Source organism: Triturus cristatus, chromosome 1_1 (genome assembly GCF_964204655.1).
Source record: "Triturus cristatus chromosome 1_1, aTriCri1.1, whole genome shotgun sequence".
In the NCBI taxonomy this organism is placed as follows: Eukaryota; Metazoa; Chordata; class Amphibia; order Caudata; family Salamandridae; genus Triturus; species Triturus cristatus.
In genome coordinates this window covers 581188258-581210023 of record NC_140579.1, presented here as the reverse complement: position 1 = coordinate 581210023, position 21766 = coordinate 581188258, and the positions used below count along the sequence as shown (strand labels likewise).

General features: G+C 45.7%; 1 protein-coding gene across 17 annotated transcripts in view; it reads left to right on the top strand.

The window, feature by feature from the left end:
* The window catches only part of ANKS1A (ankyrin repeat and sterile alpha motif domain containing 1A), a 1389901-nt gene that overhangs the window by 398622 nt on the left and 969513 nt on the right, over nucleotides 1-21766 (top strand). For all 17 annotated transcript variants that reach the window (XR_014978931.1, XR_014978928.1, XR_014978939.1 and 14 more), the window contains exon 2: nucleotides 4064-4144. Coding sequence is in view for 13 of the 17 variants with exons in the window: in XM_085645485.1 (XP_085501611.1) it covers nucleotides 4064-4144 (81 nt within the window). In the remaining 4 variants the exon portion in view is untranslated. The remainder of the gene's footprint in view (nucleotides 1-4063; nucleotides 4145-21766) is intronic.

Genomic DNA, 21766 nt, shown 5'->3' with positions numbered 1-21766 from the left:
TAGAGATAGTCATCCACGCTAAAAAAGGGGAGGAGGTCTCATTTTTATGTTCATGCACCAGCAGGGGGTGGTAGGATGCAATCCTGCACACGGCACGCACAATCCAATATCTAAACGGTGGCGAATGAATTATGTTAAGAGCGTCGACAGCGTAAAAACATAGCAGTTTAATATAAACACAGAAACAGCACTGAACGAGGCACCTTGGGCACATAAACGCCTGCAAGGCATTGGTAAATACAATGCTTCTGGATGCTGCCAACATCTCCCCGGGGAATCCCCGGTCCTGTGTGCGCTGGTGAAGGGGAAAGAATAGTAAACAAAAGCATATGCTGCTGTCGAGAGACAACATGAAGACAAACACCGAGGGCCCGAGCCCCATAACTGTCATGGGAGTTTCAGACACAGTCGGTGAAAGCTATGCCACGTTATAATCCGTGTTTTTGACTTGTGTTTGGATCCATCCAGCAATTATTGCCCAAAGAGCCTGTTGTTTGGGCGGCGTGCATGGAAATTTACACTTCAGGGAGCAGGTTTCAACGTGATTTTCAGATCAAAAAATCCACCTGTGTCATGTGACGACCCTCTAATTCCATAGGCTCTGCGCGTCAACAGATGATATACTTTACGTGCACGTATAGACATACAACGCAAGTAGTGTCAACAGTGCTGATGGATGTCTGTTGGCAATTTCTAGTCTCCGGGAGATGCACTACGTCACTGTTCCCGGACTCCTGTGGTGGGCAGATTTTAAGATGCAGTGGCAAGTCATGAGACACAGTTAAAAAAAAAAAAGCATTGGCCGCAAGCGCGCAATATGTGGTGGGGGAGGGGGAGAAGCGGGAGTTGAAAGCGTGCACGCGCAAAAAGGAAATACAAAAAAAAAAAGCAGGCTGGCGAGTGGTGTGCGCGCACCATGACGAGAGAGAAAAGCCATATGGCGCCTCTGCTCGTCATTATGCGCGTAACCGCTCGCTCTGCGCCAGCCAAAAGCCTATGGTAGGACTTTTAAAAGCCCACACACAAAATGTCTTGCAGGGCAGTGCATGCGCTGACTCAGCGAGACCTAAAAACAACTTTTAATCATCCAAGCAAACACTAGATGGCGCACATATGCAAAGCTTGTGAATCTACACCACTTCATGCCAAGAACAGATACTTACAGGGTAAGTAACGGATTCCATATAATTCAAACACATGAAAAGCAATTTTTCTAGGGAGTAGTTTATTTCGAGAACTTGTAGCTAGCAGCGATTGGGATGGTAATGTACATATTCAGCTTTCTACATGGGAAGTTAATGATTCTAAATCTATTTTTGCTACACATGTCTGAGTGCAAGGCTCATTCTATGAGCTAGGTGAACACTGTAGCTCATTATTAAAAACAGTGATCACAGTCAGCTTTTAGGTGAAGGCGGTTTAGTGATATGTGGGTTGATTCTATAATGTGACTTATCTTGGGTACAGCATTGAATCTGCTTGCTATTTATAACGCTGCTAGTACCCAGTAACTGTGTACCTTTTTTTGTAGTGTACAACTGTCTGAGTTGCTAAAATAAATATACTCTTACCGTGAAAACGTAGTTACAGGCAGTCCAATTGATGTTATATTTATATTTAGGCAAATATTGTTGACATCTATATAGCGACATGCAACTGTGTAGTCTGTCATCCTTGGGTCCTCTAAATTCCCACAAGTTTCGATGTGTTTGAGGTAGTGCTTTGACATTAAGGGTAGCATAGCAGATTTCGGTGGGTACCCTTTGTTTATGCAAAGCATAAGGGTGTAGGGTGACTAGTAGGCTTTATGCTAATCAGAGGTGTCGGTCATCCATTCACTTATGCCTTCTTGTGCCAACCCAAAGGCAACTGCCAAACACATTTTACAGTCGCTATAGTGACCCAGGTATGCACGTTCTTCTTTCTACTATGTGGAATTATTTACATTAGTGCAGCAGAGATAACTGAACCAGGCATGGAAATTTGGCGTCCCTGGAGTAGCAAGTAACCTGTTTTTAATGTGATTTAGTCGACCAACTGCAACAGTGCTCTGAGGTGAGGAAGAATGTAGCCAGACTACATAAAGCACAGGTGTGGTCTTCCTTGCGTTTACATTCATACTCATAGCTCTGTGGCACATAGAATTGTCATCAGAGTAAAATATATGAACACATGACCATGTTCGACTGCACAATTCTAAGTACTCTTGGACCAAGGGATTTCTATGGCTTTTCGATTAAGGAGTTTAATATATGATCATATTTTCCATGAAAGAGGTTATATTTCCAAACTCAAATAAGAGCACTCAATCCAGAAACATATTTCATACATTTATTTGTAAATTCATATATTCATGTTAATCTTACATTTTCATTCCATAAAGAACCAAGATCCACTTGAAAGTAATGATTTTTAAATGAATGAACTTCAATGAAACATGAACTTCAATGAAACATTGAACTCCTGTGTTTTGAATATATACATTACCCTTCATCAGGAGCATAACATGAACAAGAATGACAGAAGTACATTTTTATCATAATATTCATATTTGATAAGGAAAAACTACTTCACATTGCTAAATATCACATGAAGAAATCTTCGTGTAAACTCTATTTCAAAGTTCAAGGTAGCAGTCCGTGTTTCTCTCATCTAGAGTGTTGTCCATACATTCCTTTCACATCCCTATATTTTATGTTACTGAAAGTAAAACCACCATTTATTCTGTTAGAAGTCACATAGAGTCCATTTGCGCGGCCTCCCAGCTTCTTTCCCGGAAGAGGACTGTACTCTTTTGCGCTTTAAGTATGGTTGCACCACATCCCTATATAGGACCAAATACTGTGATGCAGACTACAGCGATCCGAGTTTGTCTCTTGTGTCTGCTTACCTTCTTCATTGGGGTGACTCTGAACAGTCTGTGTGCTTGTCTCTGCTCACCACTATTTTCTGGCCACAGGAAGACTCCTTGTAGGTGCTCCCACTACACATGACATCAAGATATGAGACTGATTAACTGCACCCAGTCATGGCAAGATGCCAAAACATCAGCTTGTGTGGCCGTTGTACCAAACTCTGCCCCTTGCCCGTCCCCTCAGGTAAGATCAAAGGACCATGGTATTAGCAGGGGTCCACTGGGATAGATCACCTCACTGGGGACCGCCACCCCACAGGGCCGGCTACCTAGCTCCTGAGGTGCCCACCCTCGGGACATAGTTGTTTGCTTTTGCTTGACGGGAGTTTTGACAGCTCCTGCCAAGCGAGCGCAAACAGTAAGTCCTTTCGCAGCTGGCGGAAGCAGGAAAACTGCTCCTGACTGCTGGGAGAAGACTTCATCTGTTTTGGGGAAATAATTACTCCTGCATGTAGCTTATTTTGCTGCTCCCTGCCTGCGGGAGCAGTGTTGGCAGGGACCATGGTGGCATTGAGCTTCTCCCTACAGTCCCCCATAGTGCATCCGGGTGCCTTGGGTGGGGCCTAGGCACCCACCAATAATTAGCTGGGCCCCAGAGGATGAGATCCCTGGGGGCTGTAATTGGCCTGGGGAGGGGTGGGGCACGACCCTCTCCCCTTGAACTAATTGGCAAGGCTGCGGGGGATGGGTCCCCCGGGCCAAAATGAACCCGTGGTGAGGGCTGCGTGGCCCTCCTCCCCTTCAACGTATTGGCTGGGGGATTGGTCCCTGGGACCGTCATTGGGCTGGGGAGGCACCAGTGTGCCCACTCTCCCAGGTTGCCTGTATATGGGGATGGGCCACAGGGCCTGGTATGTGTATAAGATGTTTATATTTCCATGTTGGTTGGTTTTAAAACTCGAAGGTGAACAAGAAACTAGCTGATCTAGGAGCAGTTTTTTTTGTCTTTCGTTATGATAAACCGATGAAGACTGGGCAATTCAGGCCATGCTAGTTGCTGATAAGTATGGCAGGATTTACAAAAGCTTAGCCGAACTCATTTGGAAAGACCGCTATGCAAATTAATGTTTAGTAGAGACCTGGCACCACAAGTGTTTGTTGTATGCCACTAAGCATTAATAACGCCTCTCCCTTTTTTTTTTTTTACAGCATCTGGCGTGGGCCGAATGTGAATTGTGTTGACAGCACAGGGTACACGCCTCTACACCATGCATCTCTGAATGGACATAGGTAATGCCTCTTGCTTTCTTGATTTTTAAATCTTGCCTAGACGACGCATGGTCTTAAAGACCTTTTGTTTTACAGATTACTTACTATTGGTAGGCTTCATTGTCACTCTTTTGTTTGTTTCTTATGGGTCTGCTGCCATAAACTAATTTCCTTTTCATGTATTTTGTCCCTCCCCTGGAGCGTGGATGCATTACCTTTGTCCTGTCATTGTTTCTTTGAATGTAAGCACTCTACCAGAGTGCATATTTGTAGGACATTGATTTTTGGCGGGCGGGGGTTGGGGGGTGTGGGGGTCGGGGGGATGAAGATCCTTCTCATGCAAAAACCACAGTCTCTGTCAGGGTGAACCACCAAAGTCACTAAATTAACCTGTGCTTAACCCTCTAGTAGTTAAGCACAAAAGCAGTCAAGCTTAACTTGGAGGCAATGTGTAAAGTATTTATGCAGTACACAAACAGAAATAAAGTGAAAACCAACAGAAGAAAAATCCACACTAATTTAGGAAAATAAAGTAAATTTTTATGAATAAAATGATACCAGAACAAAAATCCATAGAACAGGGAATATGTACTTCAACGTTTTTGGGAAGTGTAGCACATAATAGCACAAAGGTTCACTTGCAATTATCTGGTCGTGTTAGACAACGGGAAAGTCACAAGTTCAGGCTGACTGTGATGAAGTCCAGTTTGTGGTGAAGAAAGTCAAAAGGAGCGAGTCACAGATACTTGTAGCGCGAAACACAGGTCTGGCGTTGCGGACAGTCGTTGCTGTAGCACGAAGATCTGGTCGGGCATCACGGACGGTTGTTGCTGGAGCTTCGTGTTGACGAACACCTTGGGCTGTTGTTGCTGTTGTGCACACTGCAGATCTTGCATTGCTGGTGGTCGCTGTAACAAGAACAGCGAGGGTTCACTGGAGCTTGGCGCTTGGTGTTGTAGCGGATGGCAGAGTTGTGGCGCAAATGGGCCATTTTGCTGTTGCAAAGACCCCAAAACGTCCAGATTTCTCCTTTTAACTTTAGGAGGTAGACCTGGGGAGACGCTTCTTGGGGATCAGGACGGACTCTAGCAGAAGCCAGCAGGGTTCAGGCAGGTCCAGTTGCAGGTCAGCTAGGCAGTTCCAGAGGGGCCCCTGTAGCTCAAAGCAGGAGGCAAGTCTGCTAGCCCTTGGAGTCACATTGGTGGTTCTGAATTCAAAGAGCAAGTAAAGGCTTCCTTCCCAAGGCAGTAGGGCAGTCCTTCCAGCAGCAGGGCAGTCCTTCTGAGACCTCTGCTGGTCCACAAGTGATATAATGAGTGTGTTCGAGGCATATGAGCTGCAGAATACATACTTGTGCATAGATCGCCATCTGGTGTTGGGCTCGGATGATTGCAGTTTGTTGTTGTCTTGGAAGAAATCTTTGTAGTCACGAGATAGGTGACTCCTCCCTTGGACAATAGTGCGCATGAGCATCGACTCCATCTTTAGATTGTTTTTTTCCGCCATCGGGTTCGGATGTGACTAGCGGCGCCATTCGGGCCTACGGCTAATGGAAAGGACTCCATTCAAAAAATGCCCCCAGTGTGGAGCTAAATTTCCACACAGTGACCACCACAAGGTCTGCAACCTTTGCCTCTCTCCAGAGCACGAAGAAAAGGATTGCCAAGCCTGCGCCTCTTTTCGCTTTAAGAAGACCATCCGTGATTGCCGGGCTTGACGACACGTTATGGCTCAACAGGCTTCTCGGGTGTCACATGACATCTTCGACAAGGGTCTAGATTTTCCAGAGGCAGAAGACTCTGAGGATCTCGACATCGTTCCAAAGCCGATGACTCCAACTCCGATGACCACATCACGCCAGGTAAACGAGTGAGTTCAAATGCCCCTACCCTGGCCCCCTAGAAAAGAAGAAGGCTCTGGTTAAAACTTCGCCTGCAGGCCTTAGTCGAGACCGAGAGAGAACTTCAGAAGCCCCGCCTCCAGGCCCAGTCACAAAAGACAATACATACATTGCCTATGCTCAAAGGTGTCATTAAACATGCACCTGACATATATTTAAAGACCCCGTCACGACCAGGATTCTCAATTATAGAATTGATAAGAAATATAAACCTGCCCCCAACGATCCCGCCTATATTAAAGGACCACTCCCTTTAGATTCTCTGGTAGTGTCCAATGCAAGGAACAGGTTAATTCCCAAACCACTGGTGATGCTCCACCTCCAGACAAAGTCTAAACTGATAGACGCATCAGGTAAACGAGTTGCCTCCCAAGCAGCCAATCACTAGTGGATAGCTAATGCACAGGCACTACTTGCCAGATATGACAGGGCTCACTACGATGAGCTTGAAGACCTAATTCAACATTTGCTAGACCAATACAAGGCCAAAGCCAATGATCTGGTCCAGGAGGGCAAGTTAATTACAAATGCATCAATTAAATGTGCCCTCGATGCCGCAGACACCGCTTCTAGATCTATTAACACCAGTGTCTTACTACGCAGACATGCATGGTTGCACATTTCTGGTTTTAAACAGGAAGTGCAATCAACAAGCTTAAATCAGCCGTTCGATCAACAACACCTGTTTGGCCCAGCTGTAGACACAGCTTTAGAAAAAATGAAAAAAGATACAAACACTGCAAAATCTATGGGAGCGTTAGTCTCAAACAACACGAGACTCCTTTTGTCGCTCTTTTTATGGGGGCGGATCCAAAAACATTAGTACAGACACTACTTCCTCTTCCTACAAAAGCCCCACACTAACATCCCCCAACAAGGGATATTTTAGAGGTGGCTACAGGGGAAATAATAACAAAGGGAGAGGCAGAGGTAACAACAATCGAACCTCCCTCACTACCAAACAATGACTTCCCTCTGCTCCCTCCAGACCATTCCACTCCGGTCGGAGGAAGACTTTCACAGTTCCTACCTGTCTGGAACTCCATCACTACAGACAAGTGGGTAAGACAAATTATCCAGTATGGTTACTGCCTGGAACTTACCGAGAATCCCCCAAACATACCACCCAAACAACATCCAATGTCCATGGAACATCTAATGCTCCTGAAACAGGAAGTTCTCTCATTGCTTCAAAAGCAGGCAATAGAACCTGTTTCCCTCCAGCATCAAGGTACAGGGGTTTACTCCCTTTACTTTCTCATTCCGCAAAAAGACGGTACTCTCAGGCCAATACTGGACCTCAGACCTCTCAATATCTACATTCAGTCAGATCACTTTCACATGATCACTCTTCAACAGGTCCTTCCACTGCCTCAACAAGGCGACTTCCTTGCCACTCTAGATCTAAAGGACACCTACTTCCATATTCCTATACACCCTGCTCATAGGAAATATCTAAGGTTTACAGTGAACGGTCAACACTATCAGTTCAAGGTTCTCCCATTCGGAGTAACCACAGTACCCAGAGTCTTCACAAAGTGTCTGGCGATGGTAGCCGCCCACTTGTGCAGAGACAACAAATTCATGCGTTTCCATACCTGGACGACTGGCTGATAAAAGCCAAGTACAAACAACAATGATCCTGAAATGGTTAGGATAATGATTAGATAAATACAGTTCAGAATCGATACTATATTCTGGAAGTCCAGCCGGACAACCGATTTTAATTTTTCAATAAAAAAAATGCACACATATAGGAACAAAGTACTTGTGCACACAGTCCTGTATCCGATTAGAACAATAACATTACAAAACAAACAAAGGCATTTCAGGCAAGACAATAGGAGCTTTTATCCAATGTTGTAAGCTCTTTCAAAACAGCAATTGCACTTTTTTAACACAATGGATTAACGTGCATGCTATTTTAGAAGGGGTCGACCCCTTCTAATCGGATACAGGATTGTGTCCCACAAGTACTTTGTTCCTATATGTGCGCATTTTTTTATTGAAAAATTAAATCGGTTGTCCGGCTGGACTTCCAGAATATAGTATTGATTCTGAACTGTATTTATCTAATCATTATCCTAACCATTTGAGGATCATTGTTGTTTGTACTGAACTATTACCCAAGGTCCTCACTTATCTTTTTGGGCTCCCTTGTCCCTTATAAATATGATAAAAGCCAAGTCACACAACCAGTGTGTTCATCACACTTTACAAACAATTCATCTACTCCACAACTTGGGGTTCACCATAAATCTCACCAAATCACATCTCCAGCCCTCCCACATACATCAGTATCTAGGGGCCACAATAGACACTTCCAAATCACTTGCATACCCCCAATCAGCCAGTATGCCAACCCTCATCACAAAATTTCAGCCCCAATACTCACTACCAGCTCGGGTGTTCATGCAGCTCATAGGAATGATGGCCTCTTGCATTTTCATAGTACCCCATGCAAGACTTCAGATGCGCCCTTTACAGGAATGCTTAGCACGTCAGTGGAACCAGGCTCGAGGTCAACTTTCAGATCTGGTGTTGGTGGACAGCCGCACACATCGCTCTCTGCAATGGTGGAACACACAAAACCTTTCCAAAGGGCGGCCGTTCCTAGACCCAGTTCCACAAATGATGCAAACAGATGCATCACTCACCGGCTGGGGAGCCCATCTCCAAAACCACACCATTCAGGACAGGTGGACCCCTCAACAAAAAATGCTCCACATCAACCAACTGGAGTTACTAGCGATCTTTGTCGCTTTAAAACCATTCCAGCCACATCTCCCCAACAAAACTGTCCTTGTCTGCACGGACAATATGACAGCAATGCATTGTGTAAAAAAACAAGGAGGAACACTTTCTTTGCAGCTTTCTCAACTAGCGCAAAACATATGGAGATGGGCCATCCCACAAAAGATATACCTTTTAGCAGAACATCTTCCAGGGATACACAATCGGATTGTGGATCTGCTCAGTCCTCAGACACAGCAGATACACGAATGGGAATTTCATCCTCAAGTTCTTCATCCATTCTTTCACATGTGGTGCCATCCAGACATAGATCTGTCCGCCACACACGCAAATGCAAAATGCCCAACCTTCGCTGCCAGGTATCCACACCCATTGTCCAAGGGCAATGCAATATGGATGAATTGGTCAGGCAGATTTGCGTACGCTTTTCCGCCACTCCCACTCATTCCATTAGTGCTGCGCAAGCTCAAACAGTCTCTCAAAATGATCCTAGTTGCTCCAACATGGGCCCGGCAACCATGGTTCACAACACTTCTGGAACTCTGTCGTTCATCACCAAAAACTACACTTCTCCCCAAACCTTCTTACACAGAACTATGGAGAGATAAGGCATCCAGACCCAGCTCAAATTAACCTGGCAATCTGGCTCCTGAAGTCCTAGAGTTCGGTTACCTCTAGACACCCTACTACCATAGCTTGCTTTGCAGCCAAATGCAAAAGATTGTCATTTACTGCAATAACAAGACTGACCCACTAGATGCTTCCATTCAAAATATAATTTGCTACTTACTGCATCTACAAAGATGTAATCTAGCATACATGTCCATAAGATTACATCTTGTGGCCATTGCCGCTTACCTTCAAAACAGACATTTGTCATTATTTAGGGTACCTGCTATTAAAGCGTTCATGGTAGACTTTAAAAGGATAATTCCTCCCACAATCCCACCCTTTCCAGTGTGGAATTTAAACATTGTCCTTACTAGGCTCATGGGTCCTCCATTTGAACCTTTGCACAAATGCGAACTGCAGTTCCTTACATGGAAAGTAGCTTTCCTAGTCGCAATCACCTCTCTCAGAAGAGTAAGTGAGATCCAGGCTGTGAGAAGTTGGCCTGGTATATGATGCTCACTAGTTAAAGTGATCACCTTGTACCATGCCAAGCAACCCTTATGGTGTGGTTGTAAGTCAACCTTTTCGGACTAGCTTCCCTAGTGGTAGCGTAGGCTAAGCAGTCTTTGAGGCTAAACTCGTGATGCGTGTTAAGCCAGCTGTTTTACCAAATGTAACCCCCTTTTATACCAATGAAAGGACACCACACAGATATATATTCAAAATATATATGTATTTATTTCTCAAAGTAACCCCTAGTCTCTTTATGAGCACAGGAGCACAAATCGTCAAACAAGATTATCACAGAATACACAGAAGTTGCACGTTATATGGGTAGGCCCTGGTGGCCACTCAAACCATATACTAAAATAGTGGTATAAGTACCACGAACAGAAAAGGGAAAAGGCCTAGGGCCTCTAGAATCGCTGGGCCTACAAGGAGCTAACGTCAGTTAGTGACCAGGAGGTCCACGGGTGGCGTGTGCAGAGCAAATAGTCACACGCGTGCTCCCATAGGTTTCAATGGGTGCGTAAAAAGTACAAAGTTACTGCAAAGGAGATCTTCCGGGTTGACTAGGAACTTAAGATTTGGAACACAGGCACTAGAGATGTATTACTACACATGGGCACCGGAGTACCAGCTTTACCTCACCCACAGGAAGCGGGTGCATAGGCCTCAAAGTGCGTCGGGTTTCTTCTATCTGTTCCGTTGAGCCTGGGACAAGGATGCTGCAGGCGGTCGGTCCGGGAGAGATGCGGTGGATCCAAGGGTGGATCGGAGTTGCAGAAGACCTGAAAGCAGAGGGGACAGTGTTCACAGTCACTAGCCAGTGACCGGCGTGGCACCAGGTAGGTACCAGGCGATGTCGGGTGCAAACAGGTGATGAGGGGTAGCTTGTCTCCGCAGCCACGTGGTCCCTGAAGGTCGACGACGTCCAGGAGTCGGCTCACGAGCTGTCCCACGCAGGCTCTCGCTGTCGGCGGTGTCGGCGACTTGGTCGAAGCAAACAAGCCTTGGCAAAAGCAATTGCAGGAGGATTCGGAAATCAGCTGTTGGTTCTGACCAGCAAGGTCAGAGGGATTGCTCCTTTGGAGAGGAGCAAGGGCCAGTCTGGAGCAACCAGACCAGCGGTGTTTTTCGTAGAGTTCGTCGCCAAGATGGCCACTAGCCAGCGGGCCAGCAACCGGTTAGGCGCGTCGAGTGGCAAAATGCAGAAGGGCCCCACGCAGATCGTGGAGATGCTGGAGGGCTCACCTTTGGTGCAAATGCTGCTCGAGAGTTGGGCTTCTCAGATCCCAAAGCACAACTTGGAGGGAGCCTCGGTTGTTGCACTTGTCAGCTTGTCGTAGTCGTTCCAAGATGGCTGGCTCCACGTGTCTCGGTGCCTCCACGGGTCTCCTCTTTTCAGGGACTGTGGATCGGGCGGTGAGAGGTCTGGAGGTCCAGGTCTTGTCAGTCTCTGGGCTCGGGCTCCGGCGGGAGGCGGCGGCAAAGCAGACGTCGATTCGCTGGATGGTGCTTGCGTTAGCAAGGTGGTCACTCCCTGACCACAGGGGAGATTGGCTTCAGTCCTCTGTGCAGCAGAGCGTCGAAGTTCCCGTCTTCTTCTTAGTGTTAAGTTGATTTCAGGATGTCTGAAGTCTTAGGACACAGCTCCTACCTTTAAGCGGATTCTAGGGGCCGGACTACCTGCTAGGTCCCTCCCTATGGGTGGGACCAGGAAGGGGGGTGGTTACACCCCCAATCCTTTGTCCAGCTCGCCCCAGGCCCGGGACTGGTGTGCCCCAGGACCGGTTTGAACTGGCATATGCACCGAGGCTCCTTGTGAGCCACAGGCATGTCTGGTTTATTTCAAGCCCTACCTGACCAATACACAAAATCCTGTCTGGGGTGGTGCACGCACCTCCCCTGGCAGGAAACCCTTTGTCCACACCTCCCAAGCTGGAAGGACTCCCAGCAGCAGGAGGGCAGACTTGTGTCTGTGGTGGCAGCATCCATTTTGTGGAGCTGAGGCTATGTCTGATTTTACCCGGGTTTCAGGCACTGTACATGTCGTGTCCCTCTAGAAGGGCGGAATGCTAACCCCGTCGCCAGAATTGGCGAGGGGTTAGTATTCCAATTCGTATGACACCTTACTCGACATGTTTTGATAAAGCCAAACCAAAGATAGCATTTAACCGCGAGGTTCATAATGCACTTAAGAGTATATGGTATGACGATATCTGGAAACAGTAGAAGGAAGTTGTTCCGACCACTGCAGACAGGCTCAGCTCATGCCAGAGCACCATCTCACATGGAACCAAGCACTCTGCCTTCAGGATTGTTAAGGCCTGCCATAGGAGTGACTTATAGGTTACCAGGTGTCCCATTTAAGGTTAGGTATAGGTATACTACACCTAAGTAAGAGGTGATTACACCAACTTACCCCAGCTGAGTGATCAGCCAGTTGTGTCAGATTGTTAGGCCAAGCCTGGGGTGGCATAATACATGCTTCAGCCCTTGGCAGGCCTTGGGTACACCAATGCCCTGGGTACCTAGTGTACACTGGTACAGGGGCTGACAGGGTGATCCAACCAATTGGGTATGTACCTAGGGTACATGGAGTCCATTTTAAAGAGAGAACAGCCAGCCTGAGATCCTGAATAGCAGGATCTCAGGCCAACTAAGTCGAAAAACCAGCTAGACACTAGGCAAAAATTTGGGGGTAACCATAGTCAGATATCCACCTTCCTACACAGGCTTTAACCATACAAGAACCATTACATCATAACAAGGTGGTTCTTATAACAAATCCAAAATTTCTTCCCAAAGTAATCTCTGCTTTCCATCTTAATCGGTGGAATTACCAGTTTTTTTCCCAAAACCAGATTCTGTAGCAGAAAGAGCTCTTCACACACTAGATGTCAAAAGAGCTATACTCTATTACATTGACAGAACTAAACCTTTTAGAAAAACAAACCAACTGTTAGTAGCTTTCTCACCACCTCATAAAGGAAACCCCATCTCAAAAGCTGGGATTGCTAGGTGGATAGTCAAATTTATTCAAATAAGCTACCACAAAGCAAAACGTACATTAACAGTTCCCCCTAGAGCGCATTCAACACGTAAACTAGGGGCTTCCATGGCATTCTTAGGGAATATTCCCTTAGATAACATTTGTTATCTAATCGACTCATGCAAAAAGAGACACCAGAGCCTACCAACCATACTCTAGCTAAGTGGCGATCACTAAACTCGACTTAAAGTGCCTTTATAGTCCCTCAGGAAAGCCCTCAAGGAAGACTTGCGGAAGGAAATACAACGTAATGTTCATGATCTGTAGACGTCCAGTGGTACACAAATTGACTATTTCTATAGGGGCATTCATCTTGTGGGATTAAAGAGACTGGAAGTAGAGAAGAGCAGAATCTCTAGAAGTCTCCAGTTTTGCACCTGAAGCAAGACTCGAGTGGAGAAACACCTGGAACTAGCCAACTTAAAATCGGAAGAACTTGAGAATAAGTTGAGAAGAGAACATCTGGTTGAACAGCCTGCAAGAAGGAGTGAGCAAACAGGCATACTAATGTACATGACAAATCTAATCACCTCGTCACTTGTCTGAGACACCCCAAATATGACTAGACAGACCCCACAGCCCTGCTGAGCCAAACAAAGTGGAACCTGCGCAAGAGAGACATAGTTGCGCCATGAAAAATGACAAGGTGCTCGCAGTGGCACAGAAGTTAGCTGAATGACATCACATTTGACAACTACAGTTGCTTGCTCTGCGAGGGTTTATCACAGGCTACTCTGCAGACACATGTCCTCTTTAATCCCGTAAGTGAAATTGGAGAAAATACAATATAACCACCCACGCATCCCCCCTATCTTCCCCCCCTCCCCATCTGTCCTAGACCTTGGAATTCAGATGCGGCTGGATTGGGTAGAGCTTGGACTGAGGTGCGAGCCATCCTGATGTCGTGCAACAAGGTGGGAGGGATGCTTATAGTGGATCACTTTAGTAGGACAACTATTAGTGGAAGACTGTTTATATAGACCTGAAACCATATGCTGTTACTTAATCAGTTTGGGGGCAGTTATGGAAAGGTTGTGGTGGGAGATACCCAGCCTAACATTAGTAGTGCACAACCACGGAACGTTTGGTAGGAGTACCCACACGCATCTATACTGCAGTACTACTTAAAGGGAGGTAACATTTCTCCAAGCATTGGTAAAGATATTATTGTATAATGTAAGATAATTAGACATCCCAGTAAAAAAACAGGTAACTGTATGGCAATAAATTAAACTACTCCAACCAGATACAGTGCCCCCAAGAGACGCACCTTTCTAGGAATGATAAGCACATGTGAGGTTCAAGGGCTACCATATGGCCTACCATTTATCTGCAAAATATACGGAGTCTCTAGATTTATATGTAGGTTGTTCCCTTTGGTAATGACTGACACCAACGCAGACCAAGATGGCAAATTTTGGATCTGTGGGACGCATGTGGAGGAGTGCCCTCTCACCTTAGCTGGGGTGGCGTGGTGAGCAAATAAACAATAGATTAAATTCAGATCTTTGTGACTGGGGTGCATGTTTGCATTGTTCAGCATTCCACCCCATCAATTGTTTCTTTTGCTTCTGAGACTAGGACAACATTTTGGATAGGAGGAGGGGTCTGTAAGGCACAAATGCCATGGGTTAAGCAGGGAGGCTGGAGAAGACCCTACCACACTTGATGTATGCATCCCAGTCAGGCATTATTGCCCAAAGTTAGACACACAACAATTAAAGTCTGAATGGCCACCTGGCTGAAAAGACGCAAAAGAAGAATTTGGAAGGATACTGGTTTCTCGGAATATGAGAATGCCTTAGACTAGAACTTTTTGCATCTAGTTGTGGAGAAATTGGGTTTTGGTCTAAGATATGTAGCTATGAGTGCGGCATTACATGGATGCGTAATATCTAGAATATCATTAAATCACTTTACTTCTTGGACCTTTCAACTGGCAGAGGTACTTGGCAGGGATGCCGGATGTTTCCTCTCCTCTTTCGATTAAGCATAGAACCACTGGTAGTGCAAATAAGGAGAACAAGAAAACAAAAAAGTGTACCTTTTGGTGCAAGGGAATATAAGGTAACTCTTTGGACAATATTCTGCCCAACCTAGAAAGTCCTGGAACGTTCTACCCGCTCAAACATTTGGGGAGGTTTGTAGCGGTTTTGAACCATTAACTCCCCTTCTCTCCACCCCTCACATTTCTCCCCATCCCCTCAACAGTGTGAAAGTCCTAAAATGTGAATTGCCTATAAAATAAGTTCCCAATAACATCAATTAACTGGGTATCAAACTTACTTGTATATGCGCTAATTTCACAGAGGGAATTTTACATGGCTACTAGATTGACACTAAGCTTTAGAAATGGTCCCCACTCATGTTGTCCTGGACAGTTCACATTAACGTTATTGAAGTGGAATTTTTTTTTTTATTAGTTTGCAAAAGGCAGTCACAAAATTTGTTTGCAAGGGAACCTGGCCGAGAGTCCCACTAGAGATGCTACAAAGAAAAGGGAGGAATAGTACTAACGGATTTCTAAGCCTATTAATGGGCCACCCAGTTGAAAATACTCAGACTGGTTCAAAGAAGCAACAAAGAATATATGGACAGCCTGTGGATGATGCACTAATTTTATTTATTTTATTTTAAAAGTTTTATAAAGTGCGAACATGACCCTTGCAGGTATCAGAGCGCTGTACAAAGTGTCAAAAGCACGATTAAACACATTGTCAAACAAATGGGAGAAAATAATCAAGTTCAAAGGCCGGTTAGTCGTCTCAACTAGTCCAGTTTCAGATGTGCCCTAAAGTGACATAACAAGTTAACATACAGCTAATACGGCTTCAGAGTCCAGTTTCCGAAGGGCCCTAGCGTAAAATAACAATTTAACACAAGCATAAAATAAATCGACACAACATAGTAAAATAATTGTCTAATCAGTGGACAGGTAGCTTGGGAAGGCGTGCAGGTTGATGCAATTAATGTTCACTCAGGAATATGTTACTTGAAAAAGGCTGTGGAAGGATTGGCTTTGATCTCGGTAGGAAGAGCGTTCTAAATTCTAGGAGCGAGACCGGAGAAGGCACGATTGTAAGTACTTTTCTTTTTGAATTTGGGAGGTTTCAAAAGCAGGGTGGCAGTACTTCTTAAGTTCCGACAAAAGCCAGACTGTACAAGTTTGTTCGCCAAATAAGCCGGAGTGTTGTGATGTAAGGCTTTATGCGTTATGCAAGCTATCTTAAAACGTATTCTAACTAATAAGACTGCTGTGAGATGTGATGTAGCTCTGTCAACAGGATAGGCTGCTAAATCCGTACTTCTCAATCCCAGTTGCCTCAACTCTAATAGTATGGGATAAGTGTAGGAGAGAAGGATCTGCACTTCTGTTGCTCCCACTTTTTTTCTGATGTTAACACTGTTTTCTGGCTATAGTCTGGCTGGGACCCTGCTGATCAGGGCCCCAGCCTCTCTGTTCTCTCTAAACAACTTGGAGTGCATATTAGATGCACTAGTGATTGGATACTGTGGTATCTTATGAGCACCTAGTATATGGTACCTTGGGTACCAAGGGCATAGGTACTTCACAGGCCTACCAGGGGCTGAAGCATGTATTATGCCACCCCTGGGAAGCAGACTAGATCTGACACCACAGGCCTGCTACTGCAGCCTGGGTGAGGTAGTGTTAGCACTCCTCACTGAGGTATAGGTTCCTATATCTCTCCTTACACACACATATAAACCCATCAGTCACCCCTAAGGCAGGCCCTATCAATCCTGAGGGCAGGGTGCTTGGTTTCCATGTGAGGGGGTGCCTCTGCCTGAGCAGGACCCCTCTGCAGCTGGCAGAGTCTATTCTCTGCTGCTGTTTGTGGATGCGGTTAAACCTTATACTCTTAAGTACATTATAACCTTGTGCTAAATGCTAACTCTGGGATGGCTGCATCAAAACATGTTGTGTTTGGTGTCAAACTATTTGGAATCATACCCCCACACCAGTAACTGGTGTGGGAGTATGATCCCACCCTTCTAGAGGGATAGACATGTACCCACTGTGGAACCACAGTAGAATCCTGAAGAGCCCTGGCATCACAAAATGGATGCCACCAGTCACAGACACTGGGCTGCCCTCCTGCTGCTGACCGAAACTCGCAGTGGAGGAGGCCCAACAATAGGCATCCTGTCACAGGGAGGTGTGGTCACCTCCCAGACAGCGTTTAGTGTATTGGGTCTGGGTGGGTGCACTCCTAGAGTGCTTTGAAGTCCTGCACTGGGGGAGCAATTGGCTCCTCTGTGCATATGCCAGGTCAAACTGGTTCAGGGGCTACCAGCCCCTGTACTGGCGCGAAACTGGACAAAGGGAAGTGGGTGTAGCCACCCACTCCCTTGACCCTCCCATAGGTGGGGTCATAGAGCTAGTCCCTCCCTTCCTTGTAGTATAAGTTAGGGAACCCTTACCATTGCAAACTAGATATCCCTGGACGATGCTCTGAAGAAGAATCCTGGACCTTCGACGTTCCACTACCTCTGGAAGACTGAAGAATCTCCCTTGGAGTCAAGGAGTGACTCCCCTGCTTGGCAGGCACCAAACTTGGAATCAACGGTCGCAAACTTTCCCGCTCCCGCCGGAGTCCAAAGTCCCTGCAGCCCCGGAAGTGGATTTCCTGACTTCTCCAAGGCTATCGTGAGTCCCCAGTGACGCTGAGGCAAGTGGACCCCACGAGTGAGGAGGATCCGCAATACCCGGGCACTATTTTCGAGTGCAACACCTTCACGACGTTCTACGAACCTGTGCATTGGACCACGTGTGGTCCAAGCCTCCAGCAGGATTTCCACAGAAGATCGGAGGCCTACCCTGTCCCGAGTGAACGCCTACCCTGTCCCGAGTGACCGTGGGCTCCTGTTGAGTGAATCCTCCCGAGATATCTTCGGGATCCCTTGCCGGTTGGCTTATGGGTCCCCAGAAGACTTTTCTACAAAACCAAAGGGCTCCCCTGGTTGCTCCAGGCCAGCCCTGACTTACCCTCGCTGGGTGAGTCACTCAAACCTTGGTGGTCTGCACCGCTGACTTTTTACACTTTCCACGAGACTTGCTGTTTCCAAGGCTTGTTGGCTCCAATCTGGTCACCGACACCTCAGTAAGCTGCAGACTTAGTGGGACAAGCTGAATCCAGCTCCTGGTCGTCGTCGTCCGCCTCCTGGACCTCGTGGCTGAAGAGTCAAGACACCGGTGATCACCTGAAATCACCAGACGACTGTGGACATCCATCTTCCTTGCCCCGGGTCACTGCCAAGTGACTTTGAACACTGTCCCCTCTGCTTTCAGATCTTCCTTCTTCTGAATCCAGCCTTGGATTCCACCGGACACTTCTGTCTTCACAAGCAGCAAGTCTTCTTTGGCTCCCATTGAAAACGACGACGCGACCCGACCCCAAAAGGCACCTATGCACCCGGCTTCCCTGGGTGAGGTAACTCCAGCACTACGGTGCTCCTGTGTGTGTTGGCTCTAGAACTACTTACCCTGTGAGTGACTTGCTTGTAGACTCTCCCGAAGTATCCTAAAACTTTAAAATTCCAACCGCGACTTGCTCCATTGAAGTCAATTGGGATCCGCGGCTGTGTTCTCACACTGCAAGCGTCTCCAGTGGGTCCTTTACTTTCCTGCCTTGGGTGGATTAGTGAGGCCCCAGCGCTTCTAAAGGCACTAGGCCTTGTCCCCTCGCAAGTCGATATTCCTAAGTCTCTTTTTTTAGTGTATGGTCTGGTACGCCCGTAGGGCCTCAGCCATATTTGTGCTTAACTTGTTGTGAATTGTTGATTTAATTACTCAACAAACTGAATTTCACCTGCGGGGTTGGCTATAGTGGAGAATTCCTCATTTGAAAAGCCAACATTCTTTGGTTTTTGAGGGAAGTAGTGGAGGTGCTCCAGAAAGGCTATTGCTTTCCGATTCCCTTTCTCTTGGGAATCTGCATACAGGATATGAGGCTGGTTAATTGCAGACGCATAACAAAAGGAGAATGGGATCTAGTATTATTATTCCGTCAGTGCAGCTAAACTAGCAATAGCCTTATTTGAAGAAACAAGCCCCACCTTCAGTCACACTTGTACATAAATAAGGTTGTGGACCATGCTCGCCATGGGAAGGTTTATCAGTAACTTAGATGGCACACACCTGCTCTGATTGGTGATGGGGCCCACTGTTACACAGCCTTCAAGAGGGCACCTTGTAGCATTTTTGTTGTGTCTGGATGGTTGCCTTGGGAGTAGGTTCACTTTGTGGTGGGGAAGTCTGGTTGGTGGTTGCTAGGGGATGGGGATGAAAATATTTTTAAATGAAGAAATGCTTAATGTTTGTGTGGAGTTTGGTTGACGCGTTAGAACCCCCAAGGTTAGGCTGTTAGCGTATTTTTGACTTGCTGCAAATCCAATAAAAATACATTTGGTTGAATAAAATATTCATATTTAGGGTGTTTCGGAACATTAGCACACTAAGAAAAGATTTCTCCCTTTAGTTCAAAGCATCATTTCTCACAACATAGGGAATATGTTGCCATTCCCATTAGACCACCATCACTGCCCAGAAAGCCGTTCATCAGCCCGCCCATCATGTTTGCTTTCTCTCTACTATAGAAGAACACAGGGGCCTATTTCCCCCCCATATAATATAAAAGTCCTTCTGCTTTACTTTTTGCTATCATATCCAACCATAGTATAGTTGAACTAAAAACGCCTAAACGTCTTTGTACAGTCTTAGACCAAAAAGAATATAAAAGAATTGCGATTCTCCTATTAACATGACCAGAGAATCAGGATTTCATTAAAGACACGGAGGCTATAATTATGCATTAATCTTTTAATGCAGATCACAAGCAGCCGCACTACATCACAAAGAAAACCGTTCTAGAATGCAGTGAACAGGTGATATAAAAGGCATGAGGAGCAAACAGACTGCCTCTTTTAAATGAATCGAAGCAACAAAAGTTCAACGAAAGGAGAGATCCAACTTGATCTTGAGAGTGAAGAAAAACGGGATCCCGAAGGGAAGAAACGAAGTGAGGAGGATCCAAGGGTGATGAGAGTAAGACATCAGGTGGAGTTATCTGAAAAGAATGAGGAGAATGTTAATAAGGTCATAAACTAGAGCTAAAGGCAATATAATCATAAGCATATAGTAATAAACCACGCAATAAGTACTCCGTCCAAGGGATGGACGGGTGGGATAATGATAGCCTCCGTGTCTTTAATGAAATCGAGATTCTCTGGTCATGTTAATAGGAGAATCGCAATTTCATCACAAGACCGGAGGCTACATTATGCATGTTGGTAGCCTTCAAGGACAACATCAGACATAGTTGAAGCATTGGACCAACCGGCCGCTTTAAGGATATCATCCAACTTACCACCAGACTAAAAGGATTTACTGGCCATAGCACCTCTGAGAGGGTGGGCTTGGAATTTAGAAAGGTCCATACCAGTAAGGTTCATTGCTGACTTGACCCTTCAAGCTATGGAGGAAGAAGCAACTGCTTTAAAGGGTTTAACAAAAGAGATAAGGAGTTGGTTAGCATCTAGAGGGCAAACCTCTTTCGTTCGAGTCATATTCTTTCATTCAGTCTACGACACATAGTCTTTTGCAAAGATCAAAACGAGGATAAAAAAATAGTCTGACATAGTTTTAGTCCTTCTAAAGATTTCAAACTTAACACCAAACATATCATATGATCTATACGAAATATCAAGGCATTTAACATCGGAAACTCTACGACAAGAAATTAGACATAAGAGGGTAGTAAGTTTAATCGAGAGGCATTTTCTATTAAGAGATTAATTATCAGAAAAAAGGTCTAAAATAGCTTTAACGTACCACAAGGATTGGTATTTAGGTCTAGGAGGTCTTTTCAGTCTAATGCTTTTCAGAACTCTACAAATGATAACGTTTTTACCTACCGTCTTACCATTGACAAGGGAGTGGCCAGCGGAGATGGCTGATCTATAGCAATTAATAGATCTATAAGAGAGACCCTTGTCAAATTGTTCAACAAGAAAATTAACTGTATTGACGATAGGAGCCTCCACGGGATCCAGGTTCCTCTCCATGCACTAACAAAACCATTTTTTCCAAATGTTGTTGTATCTATAGTGTGTTCCTGGTGCCCATAATTCTCCGAGGAGAGTGAGAGCTGATGACGAAAGTCCAGACAATTCGTTGGATTGCCCGACCCTTTCCAAGCAAGAAGGTTCAAATTCCCTGAAAGAATTAGGTGGTGATATTCTCTGTCTGCGTTTGAAACCAGACCCTTGGCCGCTGGAATGAGGAAGGGGATGTCGCAGTACAGTTCCAGAGTAGTCTGGAACCATGCCTGAGACGGCCAAAATGGGGTTATCAGTACTAAAGAGCATTGGTCTTTTCTGACCTTCTGAAGGACACTTTGAATCATAGCAAAGTGAGGGAAGGCGTAAGCCTGAAGTTTGGACCAGCATTGGAGAAAGGCGTTCACCGCTAGAGTGCTGGGGTCAGGCATCCAACTGAAGTAATTCGGCAATTGGAAGGTCAATCTGCTGGCAAATAAGTCCGCATCCAGTGGACCCCAAAGGTGAAAGAGCATTGAAAACGTTCACATTGAGTTTCCAGTCGGTGAAGTCTGAAAGGAATCTGGAGCTCCAATCCGCAGAAAGATTTGACTTTCCCGGGAGGTATTCTGTCTTCAGGGAAATCTTGTGTTCTAAACAAAACATCCAGAGTTTCTTGGCTAAATCGGATAGGTCTGCTGATTTGGTACCGCCAAGGCGGTTGATATATGAGATTGCTGACATGATGTCCATCTTCAGAACA